This window comes from Aquarana catesbeiana, linkage group LG09, assembly GCF_042186555.1.
Source record: "Aquarana catesbeiana isolate 2022-GZ linkage group LG09, ASM4218655v1, whole genome shotgun sequence".
NCBI classification, from domain to species: domain Eukaryota; kingdom Metazoa; phylum Chordata; class Amphibia; order Anura; family Ranidae; genus Aquarana; species Aquarana catesbeiana.
This window is the reverse complement of record NC_133332.1, coordinates 5,548,750-5,571,170: the sequence shown is the minus strand read 5'-3', so window position 1 is coordinate 5,571,170 and position 22,421 is coordinate 5,548,750. Positions and strand designations below refer to the sequence as shown.

Here is a 22,421-nt window from a genome sequence, read left to right as displayed (position 1 = left end):
AGGAGCAGAGTCCTCCAGCAGTGCAGAGTATTTCAGGAGAGGAGAGTTATAGAGGAAGGAGAGGAGTCCTCCAGCAGTGCCGAGTATTTCAGGAGAGGAGAGTTATAGAGGAAGGAGAGGAGTCCTCCAGCAGGGCAGAGTATTTCAGGAGAGGAGAGTTATAGAGGAAGGAGCAGAGTCCTCCAGCAGAGCAGAGTATTTCAGGAGAGGAGAGTTATAGAGGAAGGAGCAGAGTCCTCCAGCAGAGTATTTCAGGAGAGGAGAGTTATAGAGGAAGGAGCAGAGTCCTCCAGCAGTGCAGAGTATTTCAGGAGAGGAGAGTTATAGAGGAAGGAGCAGAGTCCTCCAGCAGAGCAGAGTATTTCAGGAGAGGAGAGTTATAGAGGAAGGAGCAGAGTCCTCCAGCAGAGTATTTCAGGAGAGGAGAGTTATAGAGGAAGGAGCAGAGTCCTCCAGCAGTGCAGAGTATTTCAGGAGAGGAGAGTTATAGAGGAAGGAGCAGAGTCCTCCAGCAGAGCAGAGTATTTCAGGAGAGGAGAGTTATAGAGGAAGGAGCAGAGTCCTCCAGCAGTGCAGAGTATTTCAGGAGAGGAGAGTTATAGAGGAAGGAGCAGAGTCCTCCAGCAGAGCAGAGTATTTCAGGAGAGGAGAGTTATAGAGGAAGGAGCAGAGTCCTCCAGCAGTGCAGAGTATTTCAGGAGAGGAGAGTTATAGAGGAAGGAGCAGAGTCCTCCAGCAGAGCAGAGTATTTCAGGAGAGGAGAGTTATAGAGGAAGGAGCAGAGTCCTCCAGCAGTGCAGAGTATTTCAGGAGAGGAGAGTTATAGAGGAAGGAGCAGAGTCCTCCAGCAGTGCAGAGTATTTCAGGAGAGGAGAGTTATAGAGGAAGGAGCAGAGTCCTCCAGCAGAGCAGAGTATTTCAGGAGAGGAGAGTTATAGAGGAAGGAGCAGAGTCCTCCAGCAGAGCAGAGTATTTCAGGAGAGGAGAGTTATAGAGGAAGGAGCAGAGTCCTCCAGCAGAGCAGAGTATTTCAGGAGAGGAGAGTTATAGAGGAAGGAGCAGAGTCCTCCAGCAGAGTATTTCAGGAGAGGAGAGTTATAGAGGAAGGAGCAGAGTCCTCCAGCAGAGTATTTCAGGAGAGGAGAGTTATAGAGGAAGGAGCAGAGTCCTCCAGCAGAGCAGAGTATTTCAGGAGAGGAGAGTTATAGAGGAAGGAGCAGAGTCCTCCAGCAGTGCAGAGTATTTCAGGAGAGGAGAGTTATAGAGGAAGGAGCGGAGTCCTCCAGCAGAGCAGAGTATTTCAGGAGAGGAGAGTTATAGAGGAAGGAGCAGAGTCCTCCAGCAGTGCAGAGTATTTCAGGAGAGGAGAGTTATAGAGGAAGGAGCAGAGTCCTCCAGCAGGGCAGAGTATTTCAGGAGAGGAGAGTTATAGAGGAAGGAGAGGAGTCCTCCAGCAGAGCAGAGTATTTCAGGAGAGGAGAGTTATAGAGGAAGGAGCAGAGTCCTCCAGCAGTGCCGAGTATTTCAGGAGAGGAGAGTTATAGAGGAAGGAGCGGAGTCCTCCAGCAGAGCAGAGTATTTCAGGAGAGGAGAGTTATAGAGGAAGGAGAGGAGTCCTCCAGCAGTGCAGAGTATTTCAGGAGAGGAGAGTTATAGAGGAAGGAGCGGAGTCCTCCAGCAGAGTATTTCAGGAGAGGAGAGTTATAGAGGAAGGAGCAGAGTCCTCCAGCAGTGCAGAGTATTTAAGGAGAGGAGAGTTATAGAGGAAGGAGAGGAGTCCTCCAGCAGTGCAGAGTATTTCAGGAGAGGAGAGTTATAGAGGAAGGAGCAGAGTCCTCCAGCAGTGCAGAGTATTTCAGGAGAGGAGAGTTATAGAGGAAGGAGAGGAGTCCTCCAGCAGTGCAGAGTATTTCAGGAGAGGAGAGTTATAGAGGAAGGAGCGGAGTCCTCCAGCAGAGCAGAGTATTTCAGGAGAGGAGAGTTATAGAGGAAGGAGAGGAGTCCTCCAGCAGTGCAGAGTATTTCAGGAGAGGAGAGTTATAGAGGAAGGAGCAGAGTCCTCCAGCAGAGTATTTCAGGAGAGGAGAGTTGTAGAGGAAGGAGCAGAGTCCTCCAGCAGTGCAGAGTATTTCAGGAGAGGAGAGTTATAGAGGAAGGAGCAGAGTCCTCCAGCAGGGCAGAGTATTTCAGGAGAGGAGAGTTATAGAGGAAGGAGAGGAGTCCTCCAGCAGTGCAGAGTATTTCAGGAGAGGAGAGTTATAGAGGAAGGAGCAGAGTCCTCCAGCAGTGCAGAGTATTTCAGGAGAGGAGAGTTATAGAGGAAGGAGCAGAGTCCTCCAGCAGTGCAGAGTATTTCAGGAGAGGAGAGTTATAGAGGAAGGAGCAGAGTCCTCCAGCAGAGCAGAGTATTTCAGGAGAGGAGAGTTATAGAGGAAGGAGATGAGTCATCCAGCAGTGCAGAGTATTTCAGGAGAGGAGAGTTATAGAGGAAGGAGAGGAGTCCTCCAGCAGTGCAGAGTATTTCAGGAGAGGAGAGTTATAGAGGAAGGAGAGGAGTCCTCCAGCAGTGCAGAGTATTTCAGGAGAGGAGAGTTATAGAGGAAGGAGCAGAGTCCTCCAGCAGAGCAGAGTATTTCAGGAGAGGAGAGTTATAGAGGAAGGAGAAGAGTCCTCCAGCAGAGTATTTCAGGAGAGGAGAGTTATAGAGGAAGGAGCAGAGTCCTCCAGCAGAGCAGAGTATTTCAGGAGAGGAGAGTTATAGAGGAAGGAGTAGAGTCCTCCAGCAGAGTATTTCAGGAGAGGAGAGTTATAGAGGAAGGAGAGGAGTCCTCCAGCAGTGCAGAGTATTTCAGGAGAGGAGAGTTATAGAGGAAGGAGCAGAGTCCTCCAGCAGTGCAGAGTATTTCAGGAGAGGAGAGTTATAGAGGAAGGAGCAGAGTCCTCCAGCAGAGCAGAGTATTTCAGGAGAGGAGAGTTATAGAGGAAGGAGAGGAGTCCTCCAGCAGAGCAGAGTATTTCAGGAGAGGAGAGTTATAGAGGAAGGAGAGGAGTCCTCCAGCAGGGCAGAGTATTTCAGGAGAGGAGAGTTATAGAGGAAGGAGCAGAGTCCTCCAGCAGAGCAGAGTATTTCAGGAGAGGAGAGTTATAGAGGAAGGAGCAGAGTCCTCCAGCAGTGCAGAGTATTTCAGGAGAAGAGAGTTATAGAGGAAGGAGAGGAGTCCTCCAGCAGTGCAGAGTATTTCAGGAGAGGAGAGTTATAGAGGAAGGAGAGGAGTCCTCCAGCAGTGCAGAGTATTTCAGGAGAGGAGAGTTATAGAGGAAGGAGCAGAGTCCTCCAGCAGAGCAGAGTATTTCAGGAGAGGAGAGTTATAGAGGAAGGAGAAGAGTCCTCCAGCAGAGTATTTCAGGAGAGGAGAGTTATAGAGGAAGGAGCAGAGTCCTCCAGCAGAGCAGAGTATTTCAGGAGAGGAGAGTTATAGAGGAAGGAGTAGAGTCCTCCAGCAGAGTATTTCAGGAGAGGAGAGTTATAGAGGAAGGAGAGGAGTCCTCCAGCAGTGCAGAGTATTTCAGGAGAGGAGAGTTATAGAGGAAGGAGCAGAGTCCTCCAGCAGTGCAGAGTATTTCAGGAGAGGAGAGTTATAGAGGAAGGAGCAGAGTCCTCCAGCAGAGCAGAGTATTTCAGGAGAGGAGAGTTATAGAGGAAGGAGAGGAGTCCTCCAGCAGAGCAGAGTATTTCAGGAGAGGAGAGTTATAGAGGAAGGAGAGGAGTCCTCCAGCAGGGCAGAGTATTTCAGGAGAGGAGAGTTATAGAGGAAGGAGCAGAGTCCTCCAGCAGAGCAGAGTATTTCAGGAGAGGAGAGTTATAGAGGAAGGAGCAGAGTCCTCCAGCAGTGCAGAGTATTTCAGGAGAGGAGAGTTATAGAGGAAGGAGCAGAGTCCTCCAGCAGTACAGAGTATTTCAGGAGAGGAGAGTTATAGAGGAAGGAGCAGAGTCCTCCAGCAGAGCAGAGTATTTCAGGAGAGGAGAGTTATAGAGGAAGGAGAGGAGTCCTCCAGCAGGGCAGAGTATTTCAGGAGAGGAGAGTTATAGAGGAAGGAGCAGAGTCCTCCAGTAGAGTATTTCAGGAGAGGAGAGTTATAGAGGAAGGAGAGGAGTCCTCCAGCAGTGCAGAGTATTTCAGGAGAGGAGAGTTATAGAGGAAGGAGAGGAGTCCTCCAGCAGTGCAGAGTATTTCAGGAGAGGAGAGTTATAGAGGAAGGAGCAGAGTCCTCCAGCAGAGCAGAGTATTTCAGGAGAGGAGAGTTATAGAGGAAGGAGAGGAGTCCTCCAGCAGTGCAGAGTATTTCAGGAGAGGAGAGTTATAGAGGAAGGAGCAGAGTCCTCCAGCAGTGCAGAGTATTTCAGGAGAAGAGAGTTATAGAGGAAGGAGAGGAGTCCTCCAGCAGTGCAGAGTATTTCAGGAGAGGAGAGTTATAGAGGAAGGAGAGGAGTCCTCCAGCAGTGCAGAGTATTTCAGGAGAGGAGAGTTATAGAGGAAGGAGAGGAGTCCTCCAGCAGTGCAGAGTATTTCAGGAGAGGAGAGTTATAGAGGAAGGAGCAGAGTCCTCCAGCAGTGCAGAGTATTTCAGGAGAGGAGAGTTATAGAGGAAGGAGCAGAGTCCTCCAGCAGAGTATTTCAGGAGAGGAGAGTTATAGAGGAAGGAGCAGAGTCCTCCAGCAGAGTATTTCAGGAGAGGAGAGTTATAGAGGAAGGAGAGGAGTCCTCCAGCAGAGCAGAGTATTTCAGGAGAGGAGAGTTATAGAGGAAGGAGAGGAGTCCTCCAGCAGAGCAGAGTATTTCAGGAGAGGAGAGTTATAGAGGAAGGAGCAGAGTCCTCCAGCAGAGTATTTCAGGAGAGGAGAGTTATAGAGGAAGGAGAAGAGTCCTCCAGCAGTGCAGAGTATTTCAGGAGAGGAGAGTTATAGAGGAAGGAGCAGAGTCCTCCAGCAGGGCAGAGTATTTCAGGAGAGGAGAGTTATAGAGGAAGGAGCAGAGTCCTCCAGCAGTGCAGAGTATTTCAGGAGAGGAGAGTTAAGAGGAAGGAGCAGAGTCCTCCAGCAGTGCAGAGTATTTCAGGAGAGGAGAGTTATAGAGGAAGGAGAAGAGTCCTCCAGCAGGGCAGAGTATTTCAGGAGAGGAGAGTTATAGAGGAAGGAGCAGAGTCCTCCAGCAGGGCAGAGTATTTCAGGAGAGGAGAGTTATAGAGGAAGGAGAAGAGTCCTCCAGCAGAGCAGAGTATTTCAGGAGAGGAGAGTTATAGAGGAAGGAGCAGAGTCCTCCAGCAGTGCAGAGTATTTCAGGAGAGGAGAGTTATAGAGGAAGGAGAGGAGTCCTCCAGCAGTGCCGAGTATTTCAGGAGAGGAGAGTTATAGAGGAAGGAGAGGAGTCCTCCAGCAGGGCAGAGTATTTCAGGAGAGGAGAATTATAGAGGAAGGAGCAGAGTCCTCCAGCAGTGCAGAGTATTTCAGGAGAGGAGAGTTATAGAGGAAGGAGCAGAGTCCTCCAGCAGGGCAGAGTATTTCAGGAGAGGAGAGTTAAGAGGAAGGAGCAGAGTCCTCCAGCAGTGCAGAGTATTTCAGGAGAGAAGAGTTATAGAGGAAGGAGCAGAGTCCTCCAGCAGAGCAGAGTATTTCAGGAGAGAAGAGTTATAGAGGAAGGAGCAGAGTCCTCCAGCAGTGCAGAGTATTTCAGGAGAGAAGAGTTATAGAGGAAGGAGAGGAGTCTTCCAGCAGAGCAGAGTATTTCAGGAGAGGAGAGTTATAGAGGAAGGAGCAGAGTCCTCCAGCAGAGCAGAGTATTTCAGGAGAGGAGAGTTATAGAGGAAGGAGCAGAGTCCTCCAGCAGTGCAGAGTATTTCAGGAGAGGAGAGTTATAGAGGAAGGAGAAGAGTCCTCCAGCAGAGCAGAGTATTTCAGGAGAGAAGAGTTATAGAGGAAGGAGCAGAGTCCTCCAGCAGTGCAGAGTATTTCAGGAGAGAAGAGTTATAGAGGAAGGAGAGGAGTCTTCCAGCAGAGCAGAGTATTTCAGGAGAGGAGAGTTATAGAGGAAGGAGCAGAGTCCTCCAGCAGAGCAGAGTATTTCAGGAGAGAAGAGTTATAGAGGAAGGAGAGGAGTCTTCCAGCAGTGCAGAGTATTTCAGGAGAGGAGAGTTATAGAGGAAGGAGCAGAGTCCTCCAGCAGAGCAGAGTATTTCAGGAGAGGAGAGTTATAGAGGAAGGAGCAGAGTCCTCCAGCAGTGCAGAGTATTTCAGGAGAGGAGAGTTATAGAGGAAGGAGCAGAGTCCTCCAGCAGAGCAGAGTATTTCAGGAGAGGAGAGTTATAGAGGAAGGAGCAGAGTCCTCCAGCAGAGCAGAGTATTTCAGGAGAGGAGAGTTATAGAGGAAGGAGCAGAGTATTTCAGGAGAGGAGAGTTATAGAGGAAGGAGAAGAGTCCTCCAGCAGAGCAGAGTATTTCAGGAGAGGAGAGTTATAGAGGAAGGAGCAGAGTATTTCAGGAGAGGAGAGTTATAGAGGAAGGAGAAGAGTCCTCCAGCAGAGTATTTCAGGAGAGGAGAGTTATAGAGGAAGGAGCAGAGTCCTCCAGCAGAGCAGAGTATTTCAGGAGAGGAGAGTTATAGAGGAAGGAGCAGAGTCCTCCAGCAGTGCAGAGTATTTCAGGAGAGGAGAGTTATAGAGGAAGGAGCAGAGTCCTCCAGCAGTGCAGAGTATTTCAGGAGAGGAGAGTTATAGAGGAAGGAGCAGAGTCCTCCAGCAGAGTATTTCAGGAAAGGAGAGTTATAGAGGAAGGAGAGGAGTCCTCCAGCAGAGCAGAGTATTTCAGGAGAGGAGAGTTACATGTCCTCGATGTTGGGTACCTGATGGAGTCCTTGGCCAGCAGTGTGTAGGAGTAGAAGTATGGATTGTTCGGTATGTCCTGTCCTCGGAGGTTGAAGAGCCCTGAGGGAGAAGAAATACCGTAAAGTTGGCCATACATCAAGCAGATTTCAGCTGGTCTATTGAGCCATGGGTGGCCCTGTCCTCACCCTCTCGGCAAACAACTGTCGCTTGAACAGTGAATCTAACCAATTATCTCAAACCATTGAAATACAGAAAGGAGAGCGAGACCAAAAACGGATGAAAGTGTCCAAGATAATTTGAATTGTTGGTAAAAAAAAAAAGTCCTATATAAATAACAGCCAACTCGTTTCATGGGTAACACCACTCCTCCTCATCTCCTTCATCAGGGCTCCACACAGGATAAAACTTGGATGGATTTAGAGCAAACAAGTGACCTCACAGATCTCTGTATGTAACTCTGCTCATGGAGTATCAACTTGACCATTGCTGCTCAGCAACTGTGCCAAGATCCACACTCCATATGAAGAGCAACACAATATATTTATACATATACAGTAAGACTTCCGTAGGATCCTCAGGAATTCTGTCCAGGTCTCCCCACAATCTTCGCCAGTCTAGGGGATGTTGTTTTTGTTGTTTGTTTTTTATTTTTGGAGAACTTGGATATGGTTGAGGGAATTCAGTGAGATACTCCAAAGTTCAAACACAAGAACTATGTATATTTCTGGACTTAGGTATTCTTCAGGACAAGCTATATGAAAGTCTCTGCTTGAAGAGAACAGTAGACTTCAGCTTTAGAGTAGCTGTAGTAGAAGTTGACTGTGAGCAGAGTCCCTTTAAGTACAAGATTAGATGAATAACATGTATAGCGCTATGTATGCGAACTAAATCGCCTCAAGGCGCTTTTTCCACCAGTGTCCATCTGGGCCTTCAGAAGAGATGGGTCTTGAGCTTCTTCCTGAAGGCCAGATGGTTTTCTTCCGAACGGATGTCCGCGGGTAGAGCACTGCGGGTAGAGCGTTCCATAGATGGACAAAGCTCTACGGGACCCTAGCCAGTGTCCCCTTTAACTAGACCCACAGCTGACTTTCTTTAGCACTAGAGGGATAGCAAAAGCACAAAGGTCCCCAAGATCTCTCAAAGCATCTGTACTCACACAGGGCCCAAAGAACAGCTGGTTGCCTCCTTCCAAGGGACAGATTACTCCGGTGATACCAGACAAGATCATCTGTGGACAGTCCCCCTCAGTCAGCTGTCTTTAGGTCCAGGGTCTCAGCATCCAGGTCTCTCAGGTCGCATACCTGAGACCTCCCAACAGCAGACATAGCAGCAGTGTCTGGGAAGGCTGGACAATTCCTCACCAGGAAAAAGACCATGAGCTCAGTGTGCTCACAGAATATATACAGTCTCCCAGCATGCCATCAGAGCCTGCCTCCTTGGGATAGGCCAGGGCTTTATCAATGTTCATGCTGCCATCTGCATAGCTCCACACCTATCATCCAGAAACGTCTCAAGTTCTCTAGATGCAGAGGGAGCTATTAGACTAGACTGGCAGCAGCTGAGCCCACTGAGCAGGCCTGACTAGCAGATTGCAGCTTCACTGAGTACAACGAGCAAACTATGCTTTTACCTAACAAACACAGACACACTGACTACAGTGTGACAGCTAGATTTACTAATCAAAACACATACTAAACCTAGGGGGGTGATATACCGTATACAGTATCTCACAAAAGTCATGATTGCTGCCGGCACTGGGGAGCTACAGTTCATTGAGGGAACCATGAATGCCAACATGTACTGTGACATACTGAATCAGAGCATGATCCCCTCCCTTCAGAGACTGGACCGCAGGGCAGTATTCCAACATGATAACCACCCCAAACACACCTCCAAGACCACCACAGCCTTGCTAAAGAAGCTGAGGGTAAAGGTGATGGACTGGCCAAGCATGTCTCCAGACCTAAACCCTATTGATCATCTGTGGGACATCCTCAAACGGAAGGTGGAGGAGCACAAGATCTCTAACATCCACCAGCTTTGTGATGTCATCATGGAGGAGGGGAAGAGGACTCCAGTGACAACCTGTGAAGCTCTGGTGACCTCCATGCCCAAGAGGGTTAAGGCAGTGCTGGAAAATAATGGTGGTCACAAAAAATATTAACACTTTAGGCCCAATTTGGAGATTTTCACTTAGGGGTGTCCTGACTTTTGTTGCCAGCGGTTTAGACATTAATGGCTGTGTGTTGAGTTATTTTGAGGGGACAGTAAATTTACACTGTTATACAAGCTGTACACTCACTACTTTACATTGTAGACAAGTGTCATTTCTTCAGTGTTGTCACATGAAAAGAGAGAAGAAAAGATTTACACAAATGTGACTGAGGGGTGTACTTACTTTTGTGAGATACTGTGTGTATGTATATGTATACCAGCCAGAAGACATATTGATGGTTAAAAACAGTCCTTTTATTTTCAAAATAGTCAAACAGCTTGTCCTCAGTGAGTAAAAACTAATAAAAATAGTCATCCCACCACCAGTAGCTCTCATCCCTTAGTAGGTTTTTTAAAGTTCCTGCCTCATGGGGTCCCTAAGAGGAGATCTCCAAAGTTTAACAACCGTGTCTCAGTCACAAGCCACTCCACCTCACAGACAGGTGTTGACACCTTCCTGCTCCTCTTTGGGTTTTACTTAACTCTTTTGGGGGTCATAGTCCCCTGTAAAAGGGGTTTTGAGGCTGTTTCCCAAAAATAGTCTCTCTTTAACCCTTAAAATTCCGGGTCCCAAATGGGGATTTAGCCATCATGAGAGAACTGCCAATCAGTCCTCTCCTCGCCAACCGGACTACTCGGGAACCCCTCTCCCCACATTGGTGAGGACCCATGAGTAACCAAAAACAGCTCTTGAACCTGCCCTTAGAGAGACCACAACCCAAATAGTGGGGAAATATATCTCCCATTCAGGACCCATCCTTGGCCTCCTGTACAATCTACTATATATATATACATAGAATGGGGAGTTTGTAAACCCAAGTAACATGTTGGTATGGCACCCTTGCTATGTTTGAAGTGGTTGTAAAAGCAGAAGGTCCTTTTACCTTACTGCATAGGATGCATGCAGCTTCCCCCATTGCCCCCCTAAATAAATACCTGAACCCAGTCTCTATCCAGCGATGTGTATGAGAGCCAGGGCTCTCTCAGCTCTCTTGCTCCTCATTGGCTGAGATCCAACAGCAGGAGACCTTGGCTCCCACTACTGTCAGTCAGAGCCGGTGAGGAGGGAATGGGGGACAGGACCCTGTCTTATGGACACACAGAGCAGTGCACGGGTGTGAGCATGCACGAGTTCCCCCCAAAACAAGCGACTTGGTATGAGGGCACTTGGTGGGGGGTGGAGCCCAGCGTCCTGGGGGGGATCCAAGAAGAGGAAGATCCGGGCTGCTCTGTGCAAAACCATTACACAGAGCAGGTAAGTATAACATGTTTGTTATTTAATAAAAAAAAAGTGAGCCTTTCATATTACTTTAACACATCCAGAAGTAAAGTTCTGATTCTTCCCAACTTTATCCAAGACTAAAAAAAGTTTTATATTTAATGTACCCAATCATTGCCCAGGATACATTTTTCAATGTAGAGAAATGTAAAATAATGCATTTGGGTGGTAAAAATCTGAATGCAATCTATAGACTGGGGGGAGAACCTCTGGGGGGATCTAGGATGGAAAAGGACCTGGGGGTCCTAGTAGATGATAGGCTCAGCAATGACATGCAATGCCAAGCTGCTGCTAATAAAGCAAACAGAATATTGGCATTAAAAGAGGGATCAACTCCAGAGATAAAACGATAATTCTCCCGCTCTACAAGACTCTGGTCCGGCCGCACCTGGAGTATGCTGTCCAGTTCTGGGCACCAGTCCTCAGGAGGGATGTACTGGAAATGGAGCGAGTACAAAGAAGGGCAACAAAGCTAATAAAGGGTCTGGAGGATCTTAGTTATGAGGAAAGGTTGTGAGCGCTGAACTTATTCTCTCTGGAGAAGAGACGCTTGAGAGGGGATATGATTTCAATATATAAATACCGGACTGGTGACCCCACAATATATAAATACCGGACTGGTGACCCCACAATATATAAATACCGGACTGGTGACCCCACAATATACAAATACCGGACTGGTGACCCCATCAATAGGGAGAAAACTTTTTGCAGAAGAGAGTTTAATAAGACTCGTGGCCACTCAGTAAAATTAGAAGAAAAGAGGTTTAACCTTAAACTACGTAGAGGGTTCTTTACTGTAAGAGCGGCAAGGATGTGGAATTCCCTTCCACAGGCGGTGGTCTCAGCGGGGAGCATTGATAGCTTCAAGAAACTATTAGATAATCACCTGAATGACCGCAATATACAGGAATATGTAATGTAATACTGACATATAATCACACACATAGGTTGGACTTGATGGACTTGTATCTTTTTTCACCCTCACCTACTATGTAACTATGTAATATTGCATTCCTTTTATATGTACATACATGCAGTTTCCTCTAGAGTGGAGAGGAGGACAGCGGTCGGCTTCTGGCTGTGTTTGTCCATCTGATCCCGAATATTGATCACTTTTTCCTGCCAAGTGCCTCCTGTAGAACACGGGGGGAGAAGATGAGAAATGACAACACTTGGCACCATCACTTAGTTTTGTACCCATGCCCCCCCGTAGGGGTTGCTGAATGTTGTGGTTCACCTGTCACCCTGCACAGCCCGGCATCCATCTCTCAGACACTCAGAGACACAGAACAGTCCATGAGCTTTGTTTTTTTTTTTTTTGTTTTATTTAGGAATTTGAATTTGGATGGGGAAATTGGGAATTATGGGATGTCCAGGAACATTCAGTGCAAACTTGCTCGGGACTTCTATATACACTCCAGTCTTCTCCAGTCTATCCTTCACTCCTCCAGCACTTGCCTTGTTGCAGACTGTTATTCCTCCACACTAGCTAGCACCGCATGGTTAGGCCTGACACTAACTCAGCCAGGCCTCAGTGAATGGCTTTTTGCAGGCAGGGACCTCGGGCCCCTGAGGTGTAGAAATAGTTCAGGTGCAAACTGTCCTCTGCTCAGCTACTGCTCCAAGATAGGTCTCTTCAGGCCCTGCCAACCAGGGCAAAGCTCGCGCAAAGCGCTTTCCCCGACTTGTTCATTCCCCGACTTAGTTGGGGTAGGGGGAACACTTTGGAGGGGGTGGGTCAGCCACGCCTCTTGACCCTTGACCTCTGGGGACACGCCTTCTGACCTTTAACCTTTGGAGTAGGTCCCTATTCTAATCCCTGAGTCCTAACCTTGTTCTTCAAGGGAAAACCCTAACCCTAAGTTCTAACCCTAACCCTAAGTTCTAACCCCAACTAACCTTTGATCTATGAACTTCAACCCTAACTGGTTGCAATGACCTCTCTCCACTGTCCTTCCCACAGTCCTGTCTTCTGGTTCTGCCCCCATCTCTCAAACTGTAATCTGCCAGTTCTCTCAGGCGTGCCTCCCCAATGCTCCCGACTGTGCTCACTCCCCAGCCCTCCCGGATGTGACCAGTTGTCCTCCCTGGAGTCTCTTAGTGTTCTCTCCCACTGTACTCTCCTTGCTCTCTTATGTGCCTCTCCTTCCAGGATCTCTTCTCTCTTCCTGGATGCACCTGAGCCCCAGTCCAAGGCCCCCCCCCCCACAACTGGGGAGCTCCCAGTGAGCCCCGACAGCCTCCGCACTCTCCCACTCCAGCTCTTCCACCCGACAACTCCTCCCCAGCTGGGCTGACCCCAGGTATTTAGGGAGGCCTGCCCCCTGCCAATCCAAGTTGGGGATTGGTCAAGACTCCTCAGAATACCCCAGGCAGCTCCACCTCTCCTCTCCTCCTTCCTTTCTAGCACCTTCTAGAACAGTGATTCTCAACCAGGGTTCCATGGAACCCTAGGGTTCCTAAAGAGGTTGCTAGGGGTTCCTTCAGCATTGGGCACTTTCTTCCTCTCTCAGATAAGTTCCCACTCACACTACTGATCTTTTTAGCTATCTGTAAGGAGGTAATTCTTCCCAATGACCATCACACTAATGTATCATGAGTAGATTTCAAATTTTTAGCAGGGGGTTCCCCGAGACCAGAGAACTATTTGAAGGGTTCCTCTGTGTTGAAAAGGTTGAGAAAGGCTGTTCTAGAAGGAAGAGGGAGGGGACAGTGATGCTACCTGTGAGTCACCCAGCCCTGCCCTGAGCCACTCCCAGTCCAGAATGAAAACATACAGGCCTAGTCACCAGCTAGGCTTGCCTACATTTTCCTACTCTGCTAGAAAACTCCTCACTCTAGCACCTATCTAACTAGAGGGTTCTACTTTTTTATGACTGTATCTGCAGCACTGTTTTATGTAGTGCAAAAACATTATTGCCATTAAAGTTGAACTGAACTTAAAAAAGTGAAGATTTGCTATATTATAGCTCCTGCAAATAAAAGCAGTGTACTTCCCGATATGGTTATGGTGCCAAGGTGATCAGGAGCCTCTAACATAACATAATCTGAGTCTTCTCATCCCATCCTCCACAAAGTGTTTTATATAAAGCTTTCCAATACAAACACAATACAACCGTCCAGTGGCGTCGCTAGGGGGTGGCTTTTGGGGCTATAGCCCCGAATCTGGAGCCCATAGCCCAGAGTCTCTGCAGGGGTCCCCAAGGGGAGGGGAGGCTCTCTGGGGACCCTGATGTAAGTGGGGGGCTCTCTCGGGGAACTCTGATTTAAGGGGGAGGCTCTCTGGGGACCCTGATGTAAGGGGGAGGCTCCCTGGGGACCCTGATTTAAGGGGGAGGCTATCTGGGGACCCTAATATAAGGGAGGCTCTCTGGGGACCCTGATGTAAGTGAGGGGCTCTCTGGGGACCCAGATTTAAGGTGGAGGCTCTCTGGGGACCCTGATTTAAGGGGGAGGCTCTCCGGGGACCCTGATTTAAGGGGGAGGCTCTCTGGGGACCCTGATATAAGGGGGAGGCTCTCTGGGGACCCTGATGTAAGGGGGAGGCTCTCTGGGGACCCTGATTTAAGGGGGAGGCTCTCTGGGGACCTTAATGTAAGGGGGGCTCTCTGGGGACCATCAGAATAAACTCTAACGGTTTTTCTGACGGGATTCCGACGGAGTTCCGCTGAAACGGACTTGCGTTCACACCAAAGTCCGATCGTTTAGAACGCGGTGACGTACAACACATACGACGAGACTAGAAAAAGGAAGTTCAACAGCCAGTAGCCAATAGCTGCCCTTGCGTCATTTTTGGCCCGTCGGCATAGCATACAGACGAACGGTTTTCTCGATAGGAATTGATTCCGTCGGAAAGATTAAAAAGGTGTTCTAATTTCTAGGTCCGTCAGAATTTTCGAAAGGGAAAGTCCGATGTAGCCCACACACGATCGGAATATCCAATGAAATTATTCCGTCTGACCTTTTTAATCCTCTGTATTGTGTAAAAAGGCTCTTTGATCCTGTATGGACAGATCCCCCACCCCCCTCCTGCACTGTCTATCTGGGGAAGGCCTGATAAGACACAGTGAGTGTAGTCGGGCTGCACATGCTCAGTTGGGTCTCTATTGCTGGAGAGAACATTTCCTTGTTGAGCTGAGATTTTCAGGTCACATGATATTGACATCACACATGTGGGCGTGTATACAGATCCTAAATGACAGCCCAGTCCCTTCCTCCCTCCTCCTCCATGCCCAGTAACTAAAAAAAAGAACACAGTGGGTGGGATGTCACATTTTGATTGATGGGATGATCCGCCTCCCGTAACAGCATGAGAACACAGGCTATAGTGGAAATCTCCTCCTACCTGAACACTTAGCACTCAGGGAGACCCTGCAGTTTATCACGTGACCGTGGTATACAGATCAGCCAAAAAGGTATATAGTGGCAGTATTTTAAGAGGATTTATAAGCTCTGGGCACTGCAGGGAGGCAGATTATCTATTTTCATATTACTGGGTTTAGTAACACTTTAAAGGAGAGGGCCCGGAACCTGGCCACCGCGTCCTTAACAACCGATCGGTCATCAGCTGTCAGCGGGCTTCCCCACTGAGAGCTGGATGTAAACGAAAGGAATGCAGGCAAAAGAAAATACTGAAAAAACACAACGTGCTCCCCCCCCAATCCATACCAGGCCCCCCTGCCCCAAAGCACCCCCCCATGTTGAGGGCATTTGCCCTGGTATGGTTCAGGAGGGGGAAAGGGTGCTCGCTCCCCCTCCTTTCCTTGCCTGCTGGGCTGCATGCTCAGATAAGGGTCTGGTATGGATTTCGGGGGGGACCCCCACACTGTTTTTTTTTTTTTTTAATTTTGGCATGGGGTTCCCCTTAAAATCTATACCAGACGCAAAGGGCCTGGTATCGATGGGGCTTCCCGGCCTGCTCCTTAAGAACCAGCTATTCTTCACAGAGAATTTGAATCAGTCGATCATTTTTCAACCGATCTGAATTCCAATCATTCTGAAAATATGGAATTCAAAAATTAACAAACGAATAGAAATTTAAGGAAACGAACCAACAAAATGAAAATCGGTAACATAACAAATCTATCCGCAATGAAACAACCCTTAAATTGATTTAGGTTTAGTTTTAAGTTACTTACCCACAAAGTCATCAGGTACTGAATAGATTTCACTTTCGGGCAGAGGGGGGCGCTGGTTCCCCCAAACAATGTCCACCAGATTGGTTGTAATTGATTTCAGAGTTCTTCCAGAACCTTCAAATGCCTCGTTATACGACTCCCATTCACCTAAGAGAACAAAAAAGTTTACTCCTTGCAGAAATAACAAAAGCACAGCTCGGGTTCAGGAGCCGAGTGTCACCCCCTTCTAAGGTATTTGTCCAGCACATGGTGAGGATATCTCTTTGCACCAGACCATTTCACAGAGGGACCAGACCATTTCACAGAGGGACCAGACCATTTCACAGAGGGACCAGACCATTTCACAGAGGGACCAGACCATTTCACAGAGGGACCAGACCATTTCACAGAGGGACCAGACCATTTCACAGAGGGACCAGACCATTTCACAGAGGGACCAGACCATTTCACAGAGGGACCAGACCATTTCACAGAGGGACCAGACCATTTCACAGAGGGACCAGACCATTTCACAGAGGGACCAGACCATTTCACAGAGATACTAAGTCAGTATGAAGTCTGAATGCATTTCTATGGAGAGAAGGAGGAAGGGGGCACTGGAATGTCGCATTATCCGCCCTCTAGTGGACGGTGGAGGAAAATATGGAAAACTCCCAGTTTGGGGACACACAGAGCTTTGCTGAAAGTCCAATTTCTCAGCTTGTCCGGCAATCTTGATGTGGAGGCCTGAGACTATGGACAAGTCAACGGTTCACTCCAAACCTAGATTTGGACTGAACGTTTGCTGTTTAGACTAGACATGTGCAGTTCCGAATTCATTTTTTAACAAATTTTGACAAATTTGTTAATTCCGAAATTTCCGAATGTTTAAATATGTGAATTTCAATTTTCCGAATTTCCGAATTTTTTAATTTTCAAATTTACGAAAAATTCTAAATTTCGGAAATTCTGAATTCCGGAAATTCGGAATTCGGAAATGGGAAATTTTGAAAATTCGGAAGTTCGGAGTTGGGAAATTTGAAAATTTAAAAATTCGGAAATATGAAATTTGAAAATGGGAAGATTTGAAAATGTGAAAATTCGGAAATTCAGAAAACCCGAATTTTCGGATTTCCAGAATTTGGAATTCCGAAAATTCAGATTTCGAATTTCCGAATATTCGAATTTCCGAATTTTAGAAGTTCTGAATTTTCAAAAAAAAGGAAAAAAAAGAATGTACCGAAAACAAACTAATTTTTTTGTCAGTGCACATGTCTAGTTTAGACATACTTCTATACACCAAAACAAGACGAAAATCATATATATTTTATTTCTACCGCTTCTATATATGACAACCCTCAGAGACCACATAAACACTGATGTCAGTGGAAAACCCCGCCCCTTTTAAGCAAAAAAAAAGGTGAAGTTAGCAGTGACATCACTGGCCATACTTGGACAATGACATTGATGTTGGTCAACAATGTCACCACTATCCCCGCCCCTTCTGTTATATACAGTGAATGAATGAATAATTTGTATAGCGCTACAAATGCAAAATGAATCGCCTCAACAGTAGTTGATGACAGTTCAGGGAGTTGTCATTAGTCTAGTGAAGGGGTCTCCAAACTTTCCTCCCTCCAAGGGTCCCCCAGGCCCACACCTCCCCAAAGAGTCGTGTTCTACTGTAAAAGCCAAGGCCCACAGTCAGTAGGCAAGAGGCCGCCCTGCCGTCCTCTCCAAAAGCCCCGGTCCCGGTTGGGTCTGTCACAGTCCTTGATCTTAAATACAGAATATGATAAATATAACTTACTGATCGATAAGATAAAAGGATCGAAGCCAACTGCTTCCCCATCGGTCACCTCTTCCAGAATCCAGGACACAATGTCCGGAGCTGACACTGTATATAATGACACAATCACACAACACTGTGTTAGGACAATGACCGGGTCCTTCAGAGCTTTAAAAGAAGACAATCCAAAAATGATAAACGTATTCCCTTTAAATCTGACCTCCGGCCTTCACTTCAGTCTTGCACAGGTTGTACCGGCTCCTGACTATCCCTGTCTGCTTATTACCCCGACTTTGGCTTGTTCTCCTGACTATCCCTGTCTGCTTATTACCCCGACTTTGGCTTGTTCTCCTGACTATCCCTGTCTGCTTATTACCCCGACTTTGGCTTGTTCTCCTGACTATCCCTGTCTGCTTATTACCCCAACTTTGGCTTGTTCTCCTGACTATCCCTGTCTGCTTATCCTTTTGACTATTCCTTGTTGCCCCGGCCTGCACTGCTGCTTCCTCTCCATCCACCAGAACTTGCTGTAAGCATGAGCTGGGAGACCCCGGGGGGCCACGACCCGGTGTCAGCTGCAGCGAAGTCCATCCTCACCTTCAGAGGCTCTGGTGAAAACCTGCTGGCTCTTAGACTCCCTGAAGAATCTTATGCTCTAGCTCCCTGTTCAATCCGTGATGGTGCTCAGGGGGAGTTGCTTTCCTGAACCACCCAGAGCTCCATCCGCAGCACTCAGTCGAAGGGTGCACAAGCTTAGTGGTGCGCTTCTGACCTCAGTGGAGTGCCTCTGTCACCCGGCCTCAGGTGACCTGACAGAATCATCAACATAATCCTGCTGTGTCCAATCACAGTGGAGTCGATGGTCGGGGACAGGCGTGCGCGCCCCGTATCCGGAAGAGGCCTGCCACATACAGGTAAGTCGCTGAGCCTGTAGGGGCCTCCCTGTAGTGCAGGTGGGCGGTCCTTCGGTGGTTAATGAATCTAGGCCCATTATTCATGGATAACTCTGAGCTGATGATCTACAGGGGCTTTTAAGACGTTGCCTATTGAAAACGTAGGACACCAAAGTTTGCTGCCACTTCACAAGCCCATGCAGTTTTAAGGCTTCACATGTTGGGTATTTACTTCCCTGCCGGAACCTCATCTTTTATAGTCTACCAAAAAATGGGTAATACAATCACTCAATACGCCACTTTATTAGGTCCTCCTTGCTAGTACCGGGTTGGACCCCCTTTTGCCTTCATTCTTGGTGGCATAGATACAACAAGGTGTTGGAAACGTTCCTCAGAGATTTTGCTCCATTGTGACCTGATAACATCACACAGTTCCTGCAGATTTGTCGGCTGCACATCCATGAGGCCAATCTCCCATTCCACCACATCCCAAAGGTGCTCTATTGGATGAGATGTGGTGAGTGTGGAAGCCATTGGAGGACAGGGACCTCATTGTCCAGTGGTGAGATGATTGGAGCTTTGTGACATGGAGCATTATCCTGCTGGAAGGAGCCATCAGAAGATGGGGACACTGTAGTCATAAAGGGATGGACATGGTCAGCAACAATACTCAGGTAGGCCGTGGTGATTAAACCATGATCAATTGGTACTAAGGGGCCCAAAGTGTGCCCACCCCCCACACAATTACACCCCCACCACCAGCCTGAACCGGGGATACAAGACAGGATGGATCCATGAGCCAAATTCATTGGGCACTGATAGGCTGCACTGATGGACACTGATAGGCTGCATGGGTGGACACTGATGAGGTGGCGCTGAAGGACACTGATAGGCTGAGCTGGTGGGCACTGATGAGATAGCACTGAAGGATATTGATAGGCTGCACTGGTGGGCACTGATAGGCTGCACTGCTGGGCATTGATGGACACTGATGGACTGCACTGGTAGGCACTGAGGTGGCACTGATGGACACTGATAGGCTGCAATGGTGGGCACTGATGGACACTATTAGGCTGAACTGGTGGGCAGGGACGGACACTGATAAGCTGCACTGATGAACACTGTTAGGCTGCACTGATGGACACTGATGAGGTGGCACTGATGGGTTGAACTGGTGGGCACTGATGAACACTGATAGGCTGCAATGGTGGGCACTGATGAGGTGGCACTGATGAACACTGATAGGCTGCAATGGTGGGCACTGATGAGGTGGCACTGATGAGGAGGTACTGATGGGTGGCACTAATGGGCACGGATAGGGGGCGCGGAGAGGTGGCACTGATAGGTGGCACTGATGAGCACTGATGAGGCAACACTGATGGGTGGCACTAATGGGCACTGATAGGTGGCACTGATGAGGCGACACTGATGGGCACTGATAAGTGGCACTGATAGGCAGCATTGATAAGTGATGCTGATGATGAGGCGATGGGCACTGATTGGCGGCACTGGAGGGCACTGATTAGCAGAACTGGTGGGCAGTAAGGACACTGATGTCCCTCTAATAGAAGTCGATGAACGTCTTTCTTCTTTTCTTCACGCTCACAGCCGGTTCCTGGCTTCTGTTTACTTCTGTGATTGGCTGTCTTTGGCTGACAGCTGATCACGTGGTAAAGTACCTGCTGTGATTGGCCCTTTACCCCGATCTGTGATCAGCCGAGTCCCAAAGACTCAGCAATCACGGGTAGCGTGAGAACGGGAGGACGTCCATGTAAGCCCCCCCCCCCGGCAGAGGAAGCCCGCGCTGGAGCCGTATTTCAGCCATAACACAGGTGAGAAGTAGTCAAGTCATCTTCAGACCTAAAAGGTATTTTTTAAACACGAGGAGCCGGGTACAGATTCCAGATGTGTAGGTGGCTTCACATTATCATCGACTTTATAACATTTTAATTCCAGGAACAATCGACCTACCACTCTTTTGCAGCTCCCAGTTGCAGTCCATCTGGCGTTCAGCCTGCGTCCAATACCGGCTGTCGGTGAAGACGGCGGCTCTGGTCAAAGTCACTGCCGCTGTTCCTAAAATGGTGAGATTCATAAATACGATGTTATGTCCGATATGTATTATTTATTGGAGATTTCCACCATTTATGTAACATTTTCATTTAGTGGATCTCCGTCCACTTCAATCGATCATGCTCTGGGAACTTTATAAAAAAAGGAAACCTCTTGGGCTTGCTTGGAGATTTGAATACATCTCCACCGGACTATGGAGGAAAAAAATCTTTTATAAATCATCCACATGTGCCTGGTGCACACAATGAGATTATCGGACAAACAATTGTTCGGTGTTTTTTTTTTCAGTTTTTTTTTTTTTGCATGCTAGGCCATTTTTCAGCTGTCAGCGCTGTCGCACTTTGAATGACAAAGAAAGAAAAGGAAAGAACGAGAACAAGAGAAAGAAAGAAAGAAAGAAAGAAAGAAAGAAAGAAAGTCATTCAGTTTCCTGTGACTTCCCCTCACTACTTTACAACAACATGGTAATAAAACAATATGAGAAGCTCATAAAGGCGCCTTTATCTTATCTTATCTCTGGAGAGAAGAGATGATTACATGTAATTATTTCAGAATCGATCTAGAGAGAGACATTTATAGCTGAACACTGAGTTGGTGTTAAAAGGTCCTATTTGGATGTATTAAAGTGTATCCCGCTAAAACTTTTATTTTTAGTTTTGGATGGTGAGGGAGGATTAAATGTAGTTTTTAGTCTTCATACTACTGCTTGTGTACCTGAATCTGTTTATAAATCAGCTACCCTTCACCCGTCACCCCCTTCACCCGTCACCCCCTTCACCCATCACCCTTCACCCGTCACCCCCTTCACCCGTCACCCCCTTCACCCATCACCCTTCACCCGTCACCCCCTTCACCCATCACCCTTCACCCGTCACCCCCTTCACCCATCACCCTTCACCCGTCACCCCCTTCACCCATCACCCTTCACCCGTCACCCCCTTCACCCATCACCCCCTTCACCCATCACCCTTCACCCGTCACCCCCTTCACCCGTCACCCCCTTCACCCGTCACCCCCTTCACCCATCACCCTTCACCCCCTTCACCCGTCACCCTTCACCCGTCACCCCCTTCACCCGTCACCCCTTTCACCCATCACCCCCTTCACCCATCACCCTTCACCCGTCACCCCCTTCACCCGTCACCCCCTTCACCCATCACCCTTCACCCGTCACCCCCTTCACCCATCACCCCCTTCACCCGTCACCCCCTTCACCCGTCACCCTTCACCCATCACCCCCTTCACCCGTCACCCCCTTCACCCATCACCCTTCACCCCCTTCACCCGTCACCCCCTTCACCCGTCACCCCCTTCACCCATCACCCTTCACCTGTCACCCCCTTCACCCGTCACCTTTCACCCATCACCCCCTTCACCCATCACCCTTCACCCATCACCCCCTTCACCCATCACCCCCTTCACCCGTCACCCCCTTCACCCATCACCCTTCACCCATCACCCCCTTCACCCATCACCCCCTTCACCCGTCACCCTTCACCCGTCACCCCCTTCACCCGTCACCCCCTTCACCCATCACCCTTCACCCGTCACCCCCTTCACCCATCACCCCCTTCACCCGTCACCCCCTTCACCCGTCACCCCCTTCACCCATCACCCTTCACCCATCACCCCCTTCACCCGTCACCCCCTTCACCCATCACCCTTCACCCATCACCCCCTTCACCCGTCACCCCCTTCACCCATCACCCTTCACCCATCACCCCCTTCACCCGTCACCCATCACCCCCTTCACCCATCACCCGTCACCCCCTTCACCCGTCACCCCCTTCACCCGTCACCCCCTTCACCCGTCACCCTTCACCTTTCACCCATCACCCTCTTCACCCGTCACCCCCTTCACCCATCAGCCTTCACCCATCACCCCCTTCACCTTTCACCCATCACCCTCTTCACCCGTCACCCCCTTCACCCATCAGCCTTCACCCATCACCCCCTTCACCTTTCACCCTTCACCCATCACCCCCTTCACCCCTCACCCCCTTAACCTTTCACCCATCACCCCCTTCACCCGTCACCCTTCACCCGTCACCCCCTTCACCCATCACCCTTCACCTTTCACCCTTCACCCATCACTCCCGTCACCCTCTTCAACCGTCACCCTTCACCCCCTTCACCCGTCACCCTTCACCCATCACCCCCTTCACCTTTCACCC

The 22,421-nt window shown here is 48.8% G+C and overlaps 1 protein-coding gene across 1 annotated transcript in view; it reads right to left on the bottom strand.

Annotated features, from left to right (window-relative positions):
• LOC141107400 (xaa-Pro aminopeptidase 2-like) overlaps positions 1-22,421 on the bottom strand; it is a gene marked incomplete in the record, with an annotated part of 211,680 nt that overhangs the window by 94,902 nt on the left and 94,357 nt on the right. Inside the window, 5 exon segments of the mRNA XM_073598107.1 lie at positions 6,897-6,978; positions 11,407-11,508; positions 15,514-15,660; positions 17,303-17,389; positions 20,146-20,250. Of these exon segments, the coding sequence (XP_073454208.1) occupies positions 6,897-6,978; positions 11,407-11,508; positions 15,514-15,660; positions 17,303-17,389; positions 20,146-20,250 (523 nt within the window).